At 36.4% G+C, this 22938-nt stretch overlaps 1 protein-coding gene across 15 annotated transcripts in view; it reads left to right on the forward strand.

Moving 5' to 3' along the window:
* The window catches only part of PARD3 (par-3 family cell polarity regulator), a 447799-nt gene that overhangs the window by 412410 nt on the left and 12451 nt on the right, over positions 1 to 22938 (forward strand). For all 15 annotated transcript variants that reach the window (XM_066991510.1, XM_066991516.1, XM_066991505.1 and 12 more), the window contains one exon: positions 18498 to 18618. In XM_066991510.1, coding sequence (XP_066847611.1) covers positions 18498 to 18618 — 121 coding nt within the window. The remainder of the gene's footprint in view (positions 1 to 18497; positions 18619 to 22938) is intronic.

The raw sequence follows: 22938 nt of genomic DNA on the forward strand, positions 1-22938 counted from the left end.
CCAACATAATAAAAGTGGAGTAGTAATGCTTGAGTTTCTGGAGGAAAGAAAAAAATAATGATAAAAATAGTTTATTCATCTGTTCATAAAAATTAACCTGCCTAAGCCTAATAGCTTTTTCATAACAGGCATTATTAGGAACTGGCTGATCAGCAATACTTCCCACTTACGTCTAGCACCAAATTTTCCAAAGATACAGATTTTTTATTATCTTAAAACAAACAAACACTGTGTGTTTATAGGGTAAATCCTACTCCTTTAGTGCCCTGCTCAATATTTAAACTTCTGTCTTGGCTCTTACTGTAGGGAATATCTGTATTCTGTACAGTATCAGATGGCATGGATCTAAAAAGTAATTGTCCAAACCCAGAGTAATGTTGAACTGAAAAAGATACCTTCAAGTGTAGCCAGTGCCTCACAGAATAATTCAGTTTTCAATTAGTACGAAGAAGCAAGAGACAGCTGGGCAAAAAATGACTAGATTTAGAATTGTGTGTGCCACAATGACCATGCAATCCAGGGGACTGCTGACTGACAGCAGATCACATCTGATTTAGCAAGTAAGGTATATTAAACAGATGCATTCAGAAACTGGGAGGGACAATGATTCCTGATTATGGAAAGAAGCAGTAAAATAAGTGCTGCTTTTCTCCTGGTTCTCTTGTGGAAAAGGGAAGAAGCAAACCAAACCTGCAAAAGGTGACAGCTCATATGAAGTCTAACCCTGCTGGTTTACCACTGAGAATAATTTTAATTTCCAACTGCCATTGGCATTTATGATTCTGTATATAAAATCACCCTTAGTGGGTATTTTTTGACTGCTGATGAGCTTTATTCCATTACTTGCTGGATACTCCCAACTCCTGTTGACTGTCAGGGGCACTGGGGACAGAGCAGCAGTGACAAAGCTCTCCTCCAAACATGTAAATTTAGGGGTGTGAGTACTGGTTCCCTTGCACTGCTTGAAGTCAACTTCTAGCTGTGTTGGTTACCTGGGAAACAGCTGTCAGCACAGTGGAAAGGAATCTATTTAGTATGGTGGATAGGTGATGGTTTTTTTAAAAAAGCAAGAAACAACAAAGAAGCCATTGCTTCATAATTTAGCTTTTTCTTTGTATCATGAAAGAAATATCAGGTAGGGTGTACTTTTTAAAAAGTTTGTTAAGAATGAATTATTCCCTGAGTAAATTGTCTGGAACTGCAGAAATGGTTTAATTTATAGAAAGAGTCTTTTTATAAGGGATTTAAATGTCAATAGTAGCTCAAAATTTGTTTATAACAATAATAATGAATATAACAATTTTTTGCCAGTTATTTTCAATTTGTATGCTACAAACATGCTCTAACTGAGAATATTTAAGCTGTTGTCAGTTTTTCATCTTCAGGGTTCTTGCAGAACCATTAGTCTTTAGAGCACCCCTGTAATATTGTTGGATTTTTCAGATAGCGATTCCTAAAGCTGCCACAGGGAGAGGTTAAGAATAGCTTTTCCAGAGTTGTCAGAATTGAAAATTCTTGACTTCTGCTCTGTGTTCAGATTCACTGACCTGTGTCACATCTCAGAGACAAAAGCAGAAATGACAGTGAAATGAAAAATCTTGTTGTCCTGGCATCGAGTTATCATGCATTTCTGATGACAGAATGATAATGGCAACATCAAAGCTCAAGTTGTTGCCTATTTTGCTGTGCAGTTTCTGTCTTTTCAGAGTGGGTTTCATGCTGCTGTTTTGGCAAAGAAAAATAACTGCACTGTAATTTATATAAAGTACATATGTAAAGTAGATGCCTGCCAATCTTCCTACTTCATAAATTTCAGTTTTAATTGTTGTTAATGATTTCAATTTTAAATGAACTCTGAACACCTCAGCACTGATTTGTTGACTTCATACCACCAAGTGTGCTTCCAGAGTTTCCTCTTTCCTGTAAGTGCAGAGTTACTCTGGTAGATTCCTCGTCTGCTTTAACCCTGTCTTCCTTGAGGCTGCCAGAGAAGTGTAACATCCCCTTCTGTTGATGTACAGAAGGAGTGTAATACCACAGAGAGCAGTTCCTGTGGAGGAAAAAAGAAAAAAAAGAAATCTCTGCTTTTTCCTGTGTCCCATGTCACATGTGCCTTCTGATGCTATTGCTCACGGTCAGAGGGAACAGATCTTTCTGAAAACAAATCCTGTAAAAGAAGAAGAGAAAAGAAAATAAGTAATATTTTTCATTCAGCTCCTTGATTTGGATAGCCATGAGATTTCATGGGTGCTTTGTAGCTCAAGGTTGAGATGGGAGCATTGAGCTGTGGAAGGCAGCACTTCTCCACAACAGCCAACACGTAGATCAGCTCCAACCTAGGATGAAACACAGTAGTTATCTGAAACATTTTTGAGAATCCTAGCCTAAAAAAGTCATGCTGTTATTTTACAACACTAACCTCCCAGTCATTTGATTTAGTCTTCTAACTAAAGATTTAAGAAATGACTCTTGAAAGGTGCATCACATCAGTCAGCCAATAGGTTTGCACATAAATGCAAGCATAGTATGAATGTACTAAAATGAAGGATGAGTGTGATGTCTAGTATAAAGTACATGTGTTTGTTCATGAGTAAATGTGTTGAAATCAGGCAAGGAACAGCTTTGAACTATTAAATAAACAGGAAGTCTCTTAGGAATTTTTGAAGTAAAAGCAAATAATACATTTGTACCTCCAAATATTATGATTTTTTTTTTTCAGAACTTTCTTTTGGAAAATTCCATTTAGTCTAATCGGTACTAAATATTTAGCCATCAACTGGAAAATTATTATCTCAATTATCCACTTATCCACAGAATCATACAGTCTTTCAGGTTGGAAGAGACCTCAAAGATCATCTAGTCCAACCTTTAACCTTGTACTAAAGTCCACCACTAAACCATGCTACTAAGTTCTAAATCTACATGTTTCTTGAAGACCTCCACGGACTCAGTCACTTCCCTGGGCAGCCTATTCCAATGCTGCAAAACTTTTTCAGGAAAGAAATTTTCCTAATATCCAACCTAAACCTCCCCAGATGCAACTTGAGGCCATATCTCTTCGTCTTATCACTTGATGCTTGGGAGAAGAGCCTGATCCTCACCTCGTTATAACCTCTTTTAAGGTAATTGTAGAATGAAATGTTTCAATACCTAACATATCCCAAGCTTCCAAGTTTAGGAAAGGTGTCATATACCATTAGTCTGGAACACAACTGCTCCATAATGCTCAGTTTCCATTTCTAGTCTTCCTGATCAATATTCTCAAAACCACAGTCCTTGGCTTAAGTTAAACACAATTATCTTGTGGGGAAGATAGGAAGGCAGGAAAAATATCCTGAAGGCTATTTGATGGCAACTAAATGTAGCAGAGAGCACATGATGAGAGGAAATGGTGCTGGATGGCTGCAGTTTATTTCATGGGTTCACACCCTATTGTTCTAAAAGTAAAGGTGCTTATTCTGAACACTGTATATGGTTTTACTTTTGCATTTTTTAAACCAATCTGATGACAACATTGTTTCCTTCATTATCCTTTGTGTGAAAATAAATTAATTAATTAATTAAGCCTGCCTAAAGGAACCAGACCATATCTATTCCTGCAGATGTAGAAGCCAAATATAGCACAGAGGTGTCCAGGGGTAAAATGGCATGTCATGAAAAGGTTTCTCCACAGAGAATTTCACATGACTATAAGAATACATTTATGTTAATTAAGAGCACATCTAGGATGGAGAGGCTGGAGAAGTGGATATTACTGTACAGAATATATATGATCAATCTTAAATATGTTGTGCCTGTAACTGCATATTACTATATGCTACACACTATACTTAGCAAGTCTGTCTGTCAGAAAGCTCTAATTGCTTTATGTGTGAGAACATTAAGCTGCAATAAATTTATATACACAGCTGTTCCATTACTGCAGAACAAGTTTTATCTCCTAATAAATTGATGTTTCTTTTTAGTGTCAACTCAACCCAAAATTTACACCCAAGAAGGTGAACCTTAACATCACATAATTAGTTCAGTGACACCAGTGGTAATAGAGGGTGCACGCTGTACATCTCTTCAACATATTGATGGAGAAAAGTTTTGACTACTGTTAATTGTTTCTTGAAAGCTTAATTGTGATTAAGAGCAGCTTTAATTGGAAAGGGAAAAGAAATCATGACCTTTAAAATACACACTGCAAATAGCATGTCTGCGTTTACAAGGAGGTGCACCATAATGGAAAAAAAAAAAAATCTAAAAACCTTCTTTAAAATAGGGTGCAGGAAAAAATAAAGTTATTGTGGTTCCGTATAGAGTCACATTTAGGTTAATGGAACAGAAGCATAGACTGCCCTGGACTTTTGATTAATATTTAATTAATCTTCCGTAGAAGACTCTGATTTGAATTAAACTGGGTACTAATAAAAGAACCAATTCACCAAAGAGTTCACATAAATTTGACCTGCCATTATGAGGATTTAAATTAAAATGGCCAAAGTTTTGTTTTCTGCGCATTTTATGGCTCCTCTACATCAAGTGCAAGTAATTTACTAGGAGTGATAGAGTCAGGAAAAATGCGACCTGAATTGTGCACTAGTAATAGAGCCATAGCTACAAAATAAGACATGCCATTTGGTTTATTTTACCATGAGCTAATGAGTTGTATTGTTCTCTCAAAACAGGCTTTTACAATCCTTGCAAAGGAAGCAATTACCTGTGCACAACCTGGGGAAATATAGTTGCTTATATGTAATCAGATAACCAGATTTGTGTCTCTGTCCTTGATTGTCTTGGGTTCACATGACAGGAGAATGAAAGGAGGAGGCTTTATGTAAGTCTTGGGGCTATTATTATTTTATTTGTACCATTGGCTTGAAAATTATATTGCTTGATTAGAAGGAAAAAAAAAAAGATCCTTTGATCCTTATTTTTCCGTCACTGTCATACCTTCATATCTTCATGCTGAAGGATAAAGACTTTTCCCCTGTAAGAAGATAGTCTTTTATCTTGTGCTCAGAAACTCATATTTTGTTTTTGTGGATCTGCTCATGCTTCTACATTGTTTCAAAGTGGCAACAAAAATGATGGAAAAGAAGGCTGTCCTGAACTGCTGTGACTTCCTTGACTTTCCATCCTCTGTAGGGGTGTCTGAAGTCAGTATTGCCTACTGCGAAGATAGGGAGGGCCTGAAGGGCTCTAGCACAATCCTCTTTTATATCCACCTGATACATATTTGAAGGGCAAAAAAAGATCAGATCTTTGTTGGTCCTGCTTCCTAAGGATATATGTCATTCTTGTCTTACGTAACCTTAAATTCCTGGGTTTGGTTTTCCTGAAAAGCAAATCACTGTGCAGTTCAAATGGGAAAATTCATGGGAACTGAACTTTATCTGAGTTAGCATCATAGCAATACAAATTGCTCTCTGGAACTTGTATCTTGCGTAGTTCATTTTGAAAATTCCCATAGATACTCATGGAGTTCTGTTACCTGTACGGGAGAAGGCATTTCCAGTGAAAGCTAGTGCTTACACAAGCTTTCTTATACCATTTGTAAGTCAGGTGTCTTATACTACTGGCCTCTTCACAACATCATGGCAGTCACATGTGACAAAAAAATACAATGTGAGCTGTTACAATACAACCCTTGGATTACAGAGACAGTACTACACCATGACTTTATTTCAGAGATTAATTATAAATACCAGTGAAGTTTTGTGTTGGTATTTCACTAGTCTTTCATGTAACACCTCATTGCATTAATACAGCTCATTATATTAAAAAAAAAAAAAGATTTAAACAAACAAACAATTTAATTCCTATTTTTTAAGGTAATTGAAGAATAACCACTGAGCTTTTAAACTCAAGAGGTAGAAAAAATATTTTATACTTTTTTTTTTTTTAATAAATACAAACATTTGTTAAAAGACCCATATTCTTCTATATAGACATCTCAGACAGTTCAGCCTATTTGTTTTTTCTGGTGAAGAATGGTCAATGCCAGTAGAAACAAGTCTATAATTTGCATGAAATGGAACTGGCTCTGCAGTATTGCTTATGTTAATAGCTGCTGTTACTTGCCTGTAATATTTCATTTTGTCTTTTGGGATCATGAAAGAGCATTTTGTAGGTATGTAGCAAATTCCTCGGGTCAACTGGGTTCACAGTTACACATGCTCCCATTTCTGTAGCTTCATTTTGTTCTGCTAGCAGGAGTTCTTCTTCCCTGGAAGTACCCCAAGGAATCTCTTAAAGAAGATGTGGAGCGTATTATAATGTCAGAGTACAACGTAGCCTTCTGTCATTCATTTAATAATTATACAGTTTTTGGTGTTGTAACAATTAATTCCTTTTACAGGAAAGTCATTATGTATGAACTTTATATGGACTTATTAGTTGTTTCCCTGGAATATACATTGCTGCTATCAACTGTTTGAGAAATTCCATTTTCATCTCAATGTGGTTCTGTCATCCTGGCAATGCCTTTAGAGCCTTAATCCTGAAATAAAAGATGAAGGGAAAATATCTTAAATAATGAGCAGCAATGGCAAACTTTTATTCTGGGGGGTTGTTTTTCACAGACATTTGTTTACTGTGTAGATCAAATGCTTATTGTGTCCTTTGACAAGTACAGTCCATTAAATGCTTTATTCATGATCTGGGATCAAGGGATTGTCTCAGTTCTAGCCTGATGTCTGAAATACGATAATACAAGCAATTTCTATTAAGTATTATGCCTTAGGAGAGTGGGGGGAAAAGGAGAAATTCTTTAATCCCTTTGATCAGATTTGAATGGTAGAGAAATCTAATGCATTAATGTTTAAAATTAGAGATTTTATCAGCAATCATTTTGGTAAGTAGAACTTGGGCTGCGGTACTGAATAAATATACTTAGTACATGTAATGTGTTGATTTCCCTGGAGTTCCTCTTTAATTCATTGTAGAGAAGATTCAAGAAATAGTAAATAGCAGAACGAAGAAACTGAGGGATACTGCTGTATGTGGACTTGTTCAAACTGGTGTGATATGCATCCTTAGCCCAAGGATAACTTACCAGATCATTTTTGTAGCAAATTGTTTCAGAATCAATCCCTGAATTTCGTATTGGTAACAAGAAGCCCCAAACTCACAATTATTCATAATTTCTTCCCTTAAAACCCTTTCAAAACTCTTGGTCAGATCTGGAGATGCCTGTAAACTCTCAAATCTTCATTGGATTTGATGGGACTGGACAGGTTTGTGCTAGTTAAGGCTCAATTCTGACGTTGCGTTTCAGAGCACTGTATTGGAACTGGCGTTGCTGTTCTTCAGTTAGAATTACGTATGTAGCAATTTCCATTTCAGTGAAGCTTATGAACTAGGAATCTCACATTTTAATAGCATGCAGGAAATAATTTCTGGTTTCTATAGAGGGAATCATGAAGTGTGCGCACGTCAGACACTCCAACAGCAACAGAAGGTTCTGGTTTGTGGCAGCATGTTAGCTGCTGGGCCTCCTGCCTGAAGTGTCTGAAATAGAATTACAGTACCATTTATTAAATTTATTATCAAGCTCTAGAAGAAAAAACATTTTCATGTTTTTATGATCTGACTGTTGATCTGTATTATGTGACTAATCTGTTATATTTTGGGATATCTGGCCTGTACAAGTTTCAACAGCAGCAATGCATGCTATACAGCTGTGTTTAGCATTTTCAAAACTTTTTTTTTTTTTTTTTTTTTTTTTTTTAGCTCTTGCCACTAGGTCTAAAATCTTCCTAATTAATGGTGTCAGAATAAAGCAGTATCTTAGAAATCCAACTGGAACTATGTAAAGATGACAAAATAAAGTGTTATCAGTTTGGATATATTTTAACATGATGTCAAAACATATTGTCATCAAAATCCCCAGAGACACCATTATGGTGTCAAAATGAAACTATCAACTGAAGACTGTAAGAATAACAACATGAAATGATACCATTGTAACTTTGTAAAATAACGTCAATATCGTGCAAAATAAATCTGAATTACTAAGTGGAATTACTTATTATACATATTTCATTTCTTTCTGTTTACTAAAAAAAAATAAATGGCAATTATGTTACTGGAAAAAACCTTGTAGCATTTGTTGATGTAATATGAAAGTTGAAATACAAATGATCTGTAGCAAGGAGATCCTAACCACAGAAGCTGTTATGTTGCAATCCTTGGCTTATCTCAGGCAAGACTGATATGTCTGTATGTTTCAGAAACTAAAACTCTTTGTTTTTTGTTTTGTTTTGTTTTGTTTTTGTTTTTTTTTTCCCTATAAATGAATAGAATATAGAGTAGAGTAGAGTAGAGTAGAGTAGAGTAGAGTAGAACAGAACAGAACAGAACAGAACAGAACAGAACAGAACCAGAACAGAATAGAATAGAATAGAATAGAATAGAATAGAATAGAATAGAATAGAATAGAATAGAATAGAATAGAATAGAATAGAATAGAATAGAATAAGGAGTAGTTCAGTTGAAAGGGACCTTCCAGTCCAACTGCCTGACCACTTCAGGGTTAACCAAAAGCTAAAGTATATTAAATATATAATGAAATATAAATTTGAATTACAAACAGTAGCATTGTATACTCTGTAAAAATCAGTAAAATTGTAGTAAAGTAAATTAGAACAAAAACATTAAATCAACTAGGCTGAAAAAGACCTTCAAATCATCAGGTCCCACAGTCAGCCTGACCTTCCTAGTCCTGTCACTAAACCATGTCCCTTGGTCCCACTTTATGCAGGGTCTCAGAATTGCTTTGCCCATTTATAGATATGTGAACTCAAATACAGAGAGGCTGAGTGACCATGGATCACAGACGGGCAGAAAATTTTATTCTAATTTTTTCTCCTGCCTAACGACTAAGTGGTTAGATTATACTGCCATGCCAGTTGACTATCACCTTCCACCAGGAGTTGCTGGCACTAGACTTTCCCAGGAGAATTCATTTTTCATCTACCTTGAGTCCAAATTAGCCATCTAGGGTACGATTCATCTGCTCTCATATAGTTGTCTAAATCTACCTATTGAAGTCTGAGCTCGTCACTCTACACTTCTTCGTCAATGAAGAGAACTAATGAGCTCTCAAGGGTGAGTAATTGCATCCTAAGACAGGTGCTGTGAATTTCCACCCTGGAGTAATTTATTCCTGTATATTTCCCTCACAAAGGGCCTAGATATCTAGTTTTAACGTCACACCTACCTTTTAGTTGAATAAAATTGGTTGACAAAAATCCTGCCTTTACCTTTTCGTGGTAAATAGCTTAGCTTTCCTACAGCCTTTATCGGGTTAATTGTCTTGGTCAACCAATAAAATGGTATTACAAGTAAATACTGTATTTATTCTACACAGAAAGAAATACACACATTTGGGTATCTGAAATCAGTGCTTGGGATGAGACTAAGCCGCCCAAGAATAATAAAGATAAGACTTCAGTATTTCTTATCCAGTGTTTCAAAACATAGCAAACCATCAGCAATTACTGAGCATCCTGCACAGTACATCTGAAAAAATAATTCCAGAGGAACAGATGCTTTCAGCACTTCCAAGAGGAAAAATAAGTGAAATATTTTGCAAATATATTATGTAGTATAAGCTGAATCCTAGACGATTTCCTGAGTAACCTACTGAATTTTTGGATAAAAGGCAAGTGCTTTTCTTGTCTGCCCTTGCTTAGAATTGATTTTTTTTTTTTTAATAGCTCTCAGACCGTCACTTTATCGCAATTTCTAGTTTTAAGTTAATCAAGAATGTGTGGTGGTAATGCATGATTGAAATTTATTAAAATCTTTAAAATCATCTTTACAGTAAAATGCTGTAAAGAATTTATCCAAAAATCAGTTGTTTTACAAGATATCATAAAGATTTTTTATCTCCAGATATAAATATTACTTAATTAAAACTCTTAATTATTTTTTTTGTTAGTCAGTGTAAATCTTAGTGATCAACTTCATAAGAAGACACCTTCCATGTGAATTTAAGCACCAGTTGAATTAATCAATCTTAGCTTTGATTTTCATTTTTTCATACTTGAGTCATAGGGGAAACTGCACACACAGACACTAACTGATGAAATGCTTAACAATAAGCTCAGATTTAAAGTTTTATTTAGAGGTTGCAGATTATTTATCACCAAAAATAAAGCAGTGATTCCACATTTCTCTGTGTTTTATGTAAATTTTCTCATCAGCTACTGATGCTCCTAGCAGAGGGGGTTTTCCCAAGTTTCAGAGTTCTGAAACCTCACGAAGCTTTGACCTAGCCCTGGCATTCTTAGGCCAGTCATTTTTGTTTGTTTGTTTTTAATGGACAACTTCTCATTTTGCACTTGGAAATTAGTCTATCATTAGAGTAAGATGTAATGTAAAATCAATCACAATATTATTTGGAGATTTATAATGCAATAGCCTCTCTGTCAAAGAACAGAAATAATTATGCCATAACTATATTAGCTGCTGCTAGGGACTGTGGATGTGAACTTTGTGTAATGTATGATCTTTTTAAATGTTCAGGCATTTTAAAGAGATGTCTTTGTCTATACATCACTGTTTCTCTAGTGATGTACTGCTTGATACTGTAGTTCTATTTGTACTTAAAACTAAAAATGTCATTTTTAGTGAGGGCAAATGCTTATGAGTCAAAAACATTCTGTTGCATTTTGCTAGTTACAACACCCTGAAATCTATTTCCTAAGCTTTTATCTGTAGTTAAAGAGAAGTAAAACAACGTAAAATATATATATATATATATATATTTCAAGTATAGCTTATGTCAGTGTGTTAAGCAAGACCTAAATACCTTTTAAGGATTTTTTTGGCATTGGAATGAAACTAAATTTCACCATTTACAAAGATAGTATATTAGTCACTCAGTTTCAGTGCATCCTTCACATCAAAAGGTGCAATCAGGATCCACCCATGAAAAGACACAGGCTTTTTTTCCGCTTGATAATGTTGGATAGAATTTGGCTGTCAAGCAGATTTTATACTGTAAACTGTCACCACGTTTCCATAGCTGAAGTCATGTAAGGTGTGCTGGAGTAGGCTGGGTTGTCCCTGTGTAACAACATTCACACTATCCAGGCGGTGTTGGCTACAGGCAGATGTCTCTTTTTGCAAATAGCTGGTGTGCTTTAAGAAGTTACCGCTCCCTGACTGCCTATTGCAGCTCCACTGATGAAGATTTCTGCCCTACATTTCATCTGGAGAGGCGATCAGAGGGAGCACTCCCTAAATAGCTTCCAGCAAAGCAGCTGGATTAGCTTGGAGACGGTGGCTGACGTCACCTGAAGCTTGCTTGGGATCGCTCCGATGATCCCTTCTGTTGGCACAGGAATGCTCAGCTAGGCCAGGAGAGGATTTATACTCTGTGGTCTTTGTTAAATGTATTTGTATTACTGGGCCAGGCAAGCCTCCTCGTATTGACACAAAATATTCTGTGATGACTAATTGTGGATGTTTATCAGACATTACAGCACTGGAACCAGCATTGTCTGTTCCAGTTAGGATGAGAAGAAATTTATAAGATCAGAACTTGCTTCTTTGCCTGCCTCTGATGGAACTTTTTATTTCAGATAGAATTAAAAATGCTAATTTTTCCTTAGCTTGATCAAAGTTTAAACATTATTTTCTTTTCCCATAATTTATTAAATCTTTGTAGGTGTGGTTTTGCTATTTCCCTAATATTTTGATATGAAATTCTCAGTTAGATGTCACATTTTTTTTAGGTTATATGTGGTGTTCTCTTTTTTCTTTTTTTCTTTTTTCCTTTTTTTTTTTTCTTTTGTTAACTTCAAAAATGCAATACCCTATAACAACAGCTGTAACAAGTTTTATGTAGTTGAAAATTGCCTTAGCTTGTATCTGCAAAATCTAACAGCTCTGAAGGAAGGTTTAGACTGCGTGATAACCCAGTAGCTGAGTATCTGTTTTCAGATGTTTATAGCAAACTCCTAAAATCTCTGCTTTTCTTTTTAGTAGAAGAATTCCCCTGAAAAGTAAGACTGGATTTCTGTCTCCGGTGTGCAGGCTCTGACAGGCTAATAAGGAAGAGTGATGGTGGCAATAAAAAGGGTCTTGGGTGCATTCTTCAAATTTCACTGTTTGTAAAATGATGGCCCTGCTACAGAATGGCCACATAGGGACTTGAAGTGAAATCTTGTCTGGAGAGTTTGAAGAAACTGTTGTAGTGAAGTGACCTCCCCATCAGCTCCATCCCTCTGTGTTGTTTATGGCTATCACATCTGAATCGAGTGCTGAATTAACAGCATTTAAGACTACCTTTTTAGCCCTGAGAATAGAGACATATGTTTTTGACTTTTAATGATATACTCTCTTGAAATTAGTGTGAAGTTATCAACCAATCTCAATGTCAAAATCTGAAAAGACATTTCAGCCACTGAAGGAAGCGGGTGCATATGGGTGCTTGCAGAGCTTCTTTGTAGTGTGTTTGGTATTGGAGCTGATGACTACCGCTGTGAAAGTAAACTGGAAATGACATAAAACTTCCTAAAGAGCTGATTTCACATTCATATATGTTGACATATATCCTAGGCTTTAAATCTTTGTTTTGATGGAATTAATATGCTAAATTGTGTAGGTATGTGTGCAGGTAATGTGTTAGATCTCGCCTGTCACATTAAGCCAATCCCTGAATTTAGCTGCATTTAAGACTTGCAGACTTTAAAAGATATATAATGCTCTGTATTCATTCATATTTCAGCAAATATGCAGTGGCAGGAGAGAAGGATTTTTATAACCTCCTGAACAGTAGAAATAAGCCAAGATTGAAAAAGATCTGGAAAAAAAAATCAGATAGGATGTATACCCTTCAGCATGCAAGAAGCTGCCCTTGTTAGAAGCTAACTTTGCATGCATAATTAATTTGAGCAGCACATTCAGTTTCTTACAACTAGAAGAGAAATTGAATTCAGGTGTTTGGTGAACATATGGGGGATTTACTGTGAATTTATGACCTGTGGTTTGAGTGTAAAACCCCAAGATACTAGCTGATAAAATTTAATGAAGCTTGTTCAGAGAAGCTATTTTTATTTGCAGTTTTGTAATTGATACATTTTCTTTTCTTTTTTCTTTTTCTTTTTTTTTACACTTCTCTTCCACCTTTTAATTCCTTATTCCCAATAAGTTCTTTGACACTTAAGAAAAACAAAAGTAGTTTAGGATAAACCTTTCTGTGCCTCCTTTCATGTTACAATTGCACCATGTTACAGTTGTAGTCTTAACAAATTTCATCTCTTGCTCAACTGATTTTTTCTCAAACTGATTGTAGTGAGTCTGTAGTCATGCAACAGCTCTTCTATATGACGCTGGCTGTGGTCAGTCCTGTTTGTGTGTTGTGCCCATACGTGTTAATACCAGTGTGTTCGCGCAAAATTGATTCCCTGGTGTCTCAGAGAAGCATTGTATGTAGCACACTGGAAGGAGACAACCAACAACAGTTTAAGCTTGAGGACTGGTATTTAGCTGTCAGAAAATAAGCCATAGAACAAAACTGTAGGAAAAGGCCAACCTGCTCTGCCAATGTGCTGGCAGGAAGGAGACAGTGCTACGTCCATCACTGCTCAGCCGTCATTAACACTGCAGTGTGTGGGCACAGTCGTCTGTGTCAGCAATGATTAACAAGTCTGTTTAAGGTGAACAGACCAGCAGACTGTGCAGTACAGTAAGGTGCTAACTTTAAGCCTGGTAAAGGGCATACTTTCATTTTATTTTACATTCACGGCTTTTTGCAACAACTTGACAGTTTCTGTTTATCCGCCCTCAAGGGCCATCTGAAACAGAGAAATCCATCTGCTTGGAGTAAGCACCGTGGCGAGAGGGTGCTCGAGTTTCATTAAATGTAGCAGGAGCCTTTGTATTAGATTATCACCACTCTGCTTTCTGTTGTGCCATTTTCATCCTGCTCAAGCCAGAAGGAAGGGGCCCATTTTGTAGGCAGTCAACTGGTTCCGCACTTTGGTAAGTGAGCACGGTGCCAGCTAATGGACAGCCGCCAGAGTAAGGACAGTGTTAGTCCTCCTTGGGTTGGAAATAAGCTCTTTTTCTGCTGCTTTGTAGCTGTAGATACGGGTAGATTCGCATTCAGCTCTTGATTTTTAATGTGACGCAAGTTATCTGTCCAAACAGAAAGAAATTTATTTTATACAAATAGGTGATATTTGTTTGCTAGCTTGAAGTCAATAAGAACCCATCTGTGTTTTATAACTGCTGTCCAGAGATCTAAGCAGCCCGTCAGACCAGAGAGTCCCTGACAGCTTAAATCTGTGTTAGAAGATTTCAAGGTGTAAAGAACGCTGTTTGTTTAGTAACCTTTTGGTTATTCTAGTCGTGTTGTAACTGCCTGGTGATGTTGTTAAGACCATTTTCTATGCTTTTTCAGGCCAATATTTTTTTTTTCCAAAGCTTTAGTCATCCCTGTTCAGTAGCATGTTTGTATCTACTTTATCACACTGAAAATCTGTCTGTTTTGAAAGCATTACAACTCTGTACATCAGTGCATGACATCACACTGAGACATTGCTTAATGATCTGAAACTCTGATGGTCATTGCTACAGCTGCTTGTTTCTGGAAATATGTGACAGCCCTTTCCTATCTAAGCCTTGCTTACAGTTGCATTTTTAGCCCATGCTGGTGGTTGTATGTTTTAAAGCACACAATGTAGCTGATTGTAAAATGTGCCATTTGCAGACGGAAGGCGATGGGGTGCTGAACAGAGAAGTGGTGCAATGACACCCAGCTCCTTTGCAACCCCATCTACTTTGCCCCTTAACACCTTTCCTTGTTTTTTGTTTCTTTTAAGAACACTTAATTATGACAACATGTTGAAGAAAAACACAGCTTATATCTCATGCTAGGAGGTGCTGTCTTCTCTAAGTTCATAGACATCCTAAGTAATCTTAGGGGAAGGTTCATAACTGTTTAGTACTGTTTAGGCAAGCTGTGGTTACGGTAGACAGCTGTAATTCCGGTTTTGCTGAACTTTTTAACATTACCATAGGTCAAATCTTCAATAAACTTTGGATGGATGTCAAGTTAACCTCCTTCCTTCCCACTTGTAGTCCTGCATTCTTTGAAGTGCATTTACCTTCAGATTTTCAGTTCCTTTGAATGAAAAGCTCAAACAAATCAGAACATCTCAAACAAAACATAACATCTCAAAACCTAAAAAAAAAATTAAATAAATAAAGTTAGGTTTTAACTTTTTTTTTTTTTTTAAATGTGCCTGCTTCTTATTATAATTATGTTAACTGTATTTCCCTCCCTTTGAAAATAGTAAGTGTTGACTGGGGTTTGAATGAGTTATCAAGGTGCTGTACCAAGTGTTTCCTGAGTGGAGAAGACCTCAAAAGTTGCAGTAGGAGACAGACAGTACATTAAAAAAAAAAAAAAAAAAAAAAGGCATTAATGATAAAATTAACTGGATGAAGAAATATGGAAAGAAATGGAAAGAAATGGAAAAGAAAATGGAAAGAAATAGGAGACAACATGGCAGTCCAGGATAGAGATGTGCAAACCTTCACTGGTAGGAAAGAGTGAAAAAAGAAAGAGTGGGAAAGAGTGGGAAAAGTGTTCACAGGTGAACAGTTTAACCAAGAGAATGAGGACATGATTGAGAAGAAAATGGACATGAAAGACAACTAACCTTAACTAAAGTCTAAGACTTAAATAATCTTTTTTCTTAAAGGTATCTTAGACCCTAGTTGACTTCCTTTTCCCTTTTTCTCTACTAAATAAAATGTTTTAAGCTTTTTTTGTTATTTATTATTATTATGCAACTGCTCACTTGACATCACTTCATGTGTCTCAGACTTTTTGAGTGAAAAGAAATTTGAGTAGATACAGAAGTGGTTTTGCCCTTTAATTTAGCTCTTTCTTTTCTGTGAAATATTCCTTTTTATTATTCACTTCTTTTGCAATTTTCTAAATTTGGGTCAAGTCCTTTGCTTTTGTGATAAAATAGAACTATTGTTAAAAGATTTATCTTCTATTATCAAGCCTTTTTAATAACTCTGAATAACTTTTCTTACATCAGCTTGACTTTTTTTTTTTTAATGTCATTAGAATAAGTTGTTCTTAGGTCTGGAGACAAGTTAATCATAAATCCCAGGACCCTTCTTGTCCGTCCTATTTCTGCCTCACCACTGTAAAGGGTGTTAAATTCATGCATTTGGTTATCTGCAAGAGACGTACATTTTAGCTTCATGGCATGGACACTATGCACTTTCTTGCTATTTCTGTTGGTGTAATTCTTTTCATTAATAACAATTACAAAAGGTACAGAAGTCCCCATATCTGTAATAACCTTTCCAATAGCCCATTTTGGAGCTGGTAGAATATATCTGTTCCTTATGATGCACAGGCTTTTGTTCAGTACTTTTTAGGGTTTTCTTTGAGATTTTTCTTTGCCATGGAATGCCATGTGACACTCCAGTGTCACATTTGCATTGTGATCCCTTAGAGTGTGAAATAAACATGATTGAAAGACTGATTACTTACCGATCAGCTTGAGTACTTCAAGGTGTCTATGTACAGTGCTTTGCTAGTAATTTCACACTGAAGTTCAAGGGCATTTCTCCTTCAAACATGTTCTTACACCTCAAATACTAGCACTTAATTTTAAATGCAATATAGCTTATAAAAAACACCGTGTGTATAGAATGTATTGGACTATTTGTTTGTTAGATTAACAATACTATTTTTAAAAATCAACAAACCATTGTGAAATATTTTGCACATCTTGGATTGGATTGTGATGATTGCATTTTTAAAAGTGCTGTGTATAGCAGTGCATGGGAAAAAACAAATGCTTATGTAGAAAAGCTGGGCAGAATTTGACAATAAAGAATGAATTTACATAACATACAACTGCAAAGAGAGATAAGCTGTTCCACAAAATTAAGTTGAATTAAGGAAATAAAATTAGCCAAACACCTACAATGAAGGGGAAATTTTGAAAGTGCCATAATGTCTCATTTCCACCTGTTCTAAATAAAGCTTTCTTTTAGCTGTACTTTTCAAAATGGCAATCTGAACATAGAATTGACCTAACCTATAAATAAAACATTTCTTGAGGCTCAAAAAAATAAATAAAAAGCACTTACCCAAATTTGCTAGAACCATGCTAATTTTTCTGTTCGGCTAACCAAACAATGATAAGCTCAATTTAAAGTCACTGAAAAGAGTGGAAGGTAATGTTTCAAACATCTATGTCCTCCAGTCTACTATACCCATCAGTCTGGAAAGATGTGGCAAACAGTCCCAAATGGACTCCAGAATTGTCTCTTTTCATATGATAGAAAACCTGGGATATTAATTCTCTGTTTTATTGTGCCCTGTATCTCAGAACAAGGATCTATGGAATTGTTTTCCATTGCATCCCTGTAGATTTCTCTTTTGAAAGAATGTAATAGCTGACCATTCCTCATCATCTCTTTTGAAATAAACACTAAAATGTGGGGGTTAAAAAGACCATAATAAGAGAGTAAAATGTTTCTGGTTAGTCTTGATATAACATAACCTGTTTGTCAGAGTTCCTGTGATTCCCACATTAACATGTTTGAAATACGGTGGGGTTTGTAGGGGTCAGGTGAGAGCTGCACAGATGGAAAAATGGCAATGAGATTAATAAAAATCCTTTTTCCCTCTGCCCCATGAAATAAACCACTCCTGTGCATATTTCACCATAGTTTCACATAAACCTGAGCTATGGAGAAAGGATTACCTGTGATAGGCATCGGGGAAAAAATTATGTTTTTGAAGAGTTGAGGATTCACCTGTACTTTTCCATAAGGGTAACTCTGGGGCTGAGCCCTCCCCAGCACACCAGCGGCTGCAGAACAGGAGCCAGCAGCCAGTCTGACACTGAATGCAGTCCTGCGCACGGTGCTGCCAGGGGGATGGCTTCTCACTGGCCCAGGAGCCTTCCGATGCTTTCAGGCTGATCAGCTTAAAAGACTTGTTAAAAACAGAGCTACGGGATGACAAGCTCTTATTGATTGGGAAAAATAATCAAATTTTGTATAGGTAAGGCCTTCAGACATTGTAATGAATTTGATGCGAATAAAGATGTGGCAGTCCTACAGTTTATTGATAGGAAAGAAATATCTTTCATGTTTATTCAGTAGCAGAGATCATTAGCACTTTTCTTGTAATTTTCCTCTTTGTTAAGGTTGACAGTAACATGTATTCCTCTTCATTTCAAGGAGTAACATGTACTGAAAAGATGCCAGTAACTTTTGGTGATTTTTAGCAATAAGCTCGTTCATCCTATCCTTACACTCTCTGAAGTTTATACGTCAAATGACATTAATCATAATAAAAAAATAAATAAATGAAGGTTTTTGTATTGAATGCCTGGAAATTATTTTTAAGTCTGTACCCCCATACAGGAGTGGTGGTGCCTGGCTAGGAAACTACAGTCACAGGTGGCAGTTCCTAAGTACATTGATCATTTCTATCTTCCCTCTTTTAGCAACAGATCAACTCCTAACAATCATGACCGGATACAGCGCCTGAGACAAGAATTTCAGCAAGCAAAACAAGATGAGGACGTAGAAGACAGGAGACGTACTTACAGTTTTGAGCAGCCGTGGGTAAGTGTACAGAGTGTGCCTAATCTGGAAACTTGCACCAACCACCTCTCTCCCTGCTCTGGTTGGGAACAAGGCAGTGTGGACCCATGGTCCTCTGCCTCCAGACTTCTGCCTATTCTGCTGGCCACATTTTTGTTCCATTGATGTTTATTTCACTTTTAAGTTTCTTCAGCCATCTGTTCTCTGTGCATATAGTGTTATTTGCTCTGTGTTTAGACCCTTGAATCTGTGAGTTACTACATGTTTTTTTTGCCTCAAAAGCAATATCAATTATTCTGAAATTTTCTAGGAAAATAAAAATAAAACACATACCAATGATAAATAATTTAGAAAGATCATGTAAACTTGCAGATGGTATTTTCTTTGAAGAAATATCTCTGTGATTAGTTCTTTTCCTTAGGAGGAAGAGGTATCTATTTTCACAGCAAAAAAGAAGAGAGATGCATGCCTCACAATAACACCCCTTTGCCACTTACATTAGCTGAGACTCTTCTGTCTTGAGATATACGTCCTAATTGATCATTTAAATCCTGTTCAATCTGATCTAGCAAAGTGATACAATTATGTAAATCCATGCTGCTTATCTTGTTTAACATAATTGAATGAATCACTGTTGCTTTTTAATCAATTACGTATCCTAAATTAGGATCCTTTAACTGCGGGATAAATATTGTATTGTATTTTTGTTTCAAAATTCTGCAGTAAAGATGGTGAACAAGTTGCTCACATTCCCAAGTAAACAGAAGCTGTATCATGACAGCTGTAGAATTTCTCGTATCTCCAAAATGAGTGTAGGTGATGTTAGAGCTACTTAGCATTACAATGCACGTGAGACTGAGGTGGAAACATCCAAAGATCCACATCTCTGTGTCTGAAGGCACTGCGAACAACGCAGGTAACATTATCATGCATATGCATCTTTGCTTGCTGTTATGGTGGATATAGAAGATTTTTTGACCTGTTGAGTTTTTGCATCTTTGTCCATCTTAAACTCACCAACTTGAAACTGTGGTATTTTTAACTTGCAGCACGGAGAGGAACAAAGGTAAATATATCCCTAAATGACCTAACATGCTGTATCAGAATATAGGCTTCTTGCTTCCCGTGTTAGAAAACCCTTAACCTTCTCAGAAATTGAATAAATAAAATAAACATTTTCTTTATGACCAGATGTTTTTGATTTGATGTGGTGAACATAATGTGATAGCTCATCTTGGTTATAGTGTAACGGTTTTTGGAAGAAGGGGGGCTGGGTGTAGGAGGTACTTCCCATTATGCGTATCAACTGCTGTTTATTGTCCAAATGAGAGATTTGAGCTGTGTTCTTGGGAAAACTGTCTATGAGAAAAACTTGCACTCTTAAAGACTTGGGAACTTAACTACTGAAGGTCACGGGCCAAATTGTTGTATATCTAAATGCCATAGCAACTTTAGACAGGCAACTTGGCTTTTATTATAGTTTCTTGTAATGAGCGAGTAGGGAATTATTTGGATGACAGGGTGATTACCTTAGGAATGGAATAATTTCCTAAATTGTGGGTCAGAACATTGACCTTTCCTTTTTCTCTTATTCAAACAAATGGGATCTCTCTGTTTACTCCGCTTCTACAGATCATGCAAATGAGCTCAAAGTGACTAATTCAGCTTAATGTATTAATATTAATTCTGAAGCTCATTGTTGCTTTTGTAGGAGCTGCTGTTGTTAAGTATTTAGGTGACCAAATGTTTTATTTTAGATATGTACTTTAAAAAAATTGGCCCAGAGTACTTTTGAATTATAATTTTTTTTCCATCATGTACTCCAGGCTTTCAAGATCTCAGTGCTTGGAAAGGATAAAGCAATGATCTCATCCATTTCAACAGTTCACAGTCATTTCGGTGTTAAGGAACCATAACCCTCTCTCTTAAGGAGAATGTATTACTTTAACATATTAGTCTAAGATGACGGACTTTGTTAAGACACCCGCTCAAAATAGATCCAGATGTGCTATTAAATAGCAGTGACACACACAAAAAAATGCAAAAGTAGTTAATAATACGTATGCAGGAAAATACTTATATGCATTCATCAACCTCCTTTCAGTCTTCTCCATCTGTAAGCTGTTGGTTACAAACCACAGCAGAGACAAGTGCACCTGTACGTGGACCATTGTTGAAAAATATGCTTTCACCTGAGGGAGATGGCTTGTGCAGCCTACATAAACAAAAGGCTTTGCATCCAGAGATGCGTCTTGAGCCACTTGACAGCAGCCAACTCTGACCTGGTTTGGATAGAAGGAGAGAAAAAAAAAAAGAATAATCTTTCATCCACTGAGAAGTGCGTGCTATGAGGTGATAAGTAGTTTGCATTTCTCATTAACAAGTTGATGGGAGGATTGAGGATAGGGAACAGAGTGCTGATGTGATGTGGGACTATTGGTTACTTTAAGGAAGTGTAAATGAACATAAAGTTTGCAGTGTAAGTAATGGATGCTGACGGAAATCTGGCAGCTCTAAGGATATTCAGAGGAGCTCAATAGCTCAAGAACCTGCTAATATATTATCAAAATGATCATGTGAACATCATCAACTCCAATCCATCCCGGACTATTAATGTCCTGTGACACAGCAGCTCAGTTACCTATGACAAATACATTCAGACTCCTCCAGAGTTTTGAGACAAATCTCTGTGCCTTAGAGCACTACATCATGCTGGCCCTGAGCGATACCCGTGGCAGAGAGACCCGTGCCTAACCCCAGCCATTTCTGGCTGTTCCTGTCAAGTGAAGGTTATTTCTCTGTAGATGAGCAATGTGACAGAGCTGGACTTTTTGCCCGCTGTACTTACCCTGCCAGTAAACAAAATACTTGACTGCCTACAAGAGCTCATACACCGTGAGGCAGCTTAACAGACACAAGAAGTGATAGCGCTGGAATGAGACAACACCGTCTATTAAACAGTGCAGCATTTCTGCTCAAGGCCATTTGAATGAGACACTGTTAAGGTTTAATAACTGACTAACTGTCGCAACGGAGAGACATCTCTAAAATCCAGCAGTTCTGTGGTTGAGTCAAAGCTTTATGGAAAAGCTTTTTGTTTATAAGATAACTTTCTCAGGCTTCGTGATTTTTTTTCCTCTTACATACCTTTTTTTTTTTTTTTCGGTGTATCAAAAACAAGGTACAAGAAGACTTACAAGGGCAAGACCGTATGTCTGTTGCACAACGAAAAAAAATGAAAAATAACTTCGAGTATGATTTATCCATTTTAATGCTGCTGGTGTTAATTCCACTCAGGTTTGCAGAAATGTGTACTTGGGCATATAGAATTACATGGAGTCACAGTAAGTCTGCTAATGTTTAAGGCCCTTGCCGTTGCTATGGCAAATTTTTATACCAATGCAGGATTCTTTTGGAGTTGAGTTTTCTGTTCAGCAACAAAGTTGAGTCTCTCTGTTTCTGTTTTTTTCTTTCTGTTTTTCTTTGTTTATTTGTTTTCTGGGTAGTGCTGGGTTTGCTGAGGTTTATCTTTGCTTGCACCAGTCCTGGGGTGAGGGAATTTTTATTGTAATTTGTTCCATACCTTGCACTTTTGCCTAGTCACATCTTAATTAACAGATCCCCACCTTCAATAACAAAACCACAGCATTATAGCCCTAAACGTCATGGGAGTGAACAATCCAATTAAAACAAAATAGTATATTTAATCAGTTGAAAACACTACAATTGCTTGCCAGTCCTGCTTGTGGAAGTGCACCGTCTATCAGAAAAACACAGACTCTGGAGAGGCAAAAGTTGGCGGTTTAGTTCTTCATCTTTAATACGAAACTCGGTGCTAAAAATGGGAAGTGACAACTTCCATTCACAAATACATTCTTCTCCAGTCATCTCAAATCTATTTGGGTGGTCGGAAAAAAATGGTATTAAGAAAGCAGCTGAGCAAACTCTACTTTAAATATTTAGGAGTCAAATAAAAAGATATTTTTATTCTAAGGATAACAGCTATCTGGATCAAAATAAATATACTACCTTACTCATTTGAGTATACCTTTAATTATGTGCATAGATTTGTGAAAGGTAAATAATTGCGTGATTTTGATAGCAGATTCCAGAAATCTTAATAACATGGCTCGATAGATAAATGTTAGGGAAATCTAGAGACTTGTTTTATTCTGCTGTTTGTTGGTGTATAGATCTTGTCTCTAAGAGAGATTTAAAGAAAAAAAATATTCTTTATTTTTATCTGTGGTACTCATTTCTTATCCCTGTATTCAGGTCCTTAACATATTCAAAGCTGTAATGAATTCTAAATAATCTAAAATTCCTTTAGAAAAACAAAAG

The sequence above is a fragment of the Anser cygnoides genome, chromosome 2 (assembly GCF_040182565.1).
Source record: "Anser cygnoides isolate HZ-2024a breed goose chromosome 2, Taihu_goose_T2T_genome, whole genome shotgun sequence".
NCBI lineage: Eukaryota > Metazoa > Chordata > Aves > Anseriformes > Anatidae > Anser > Anser cygnoides.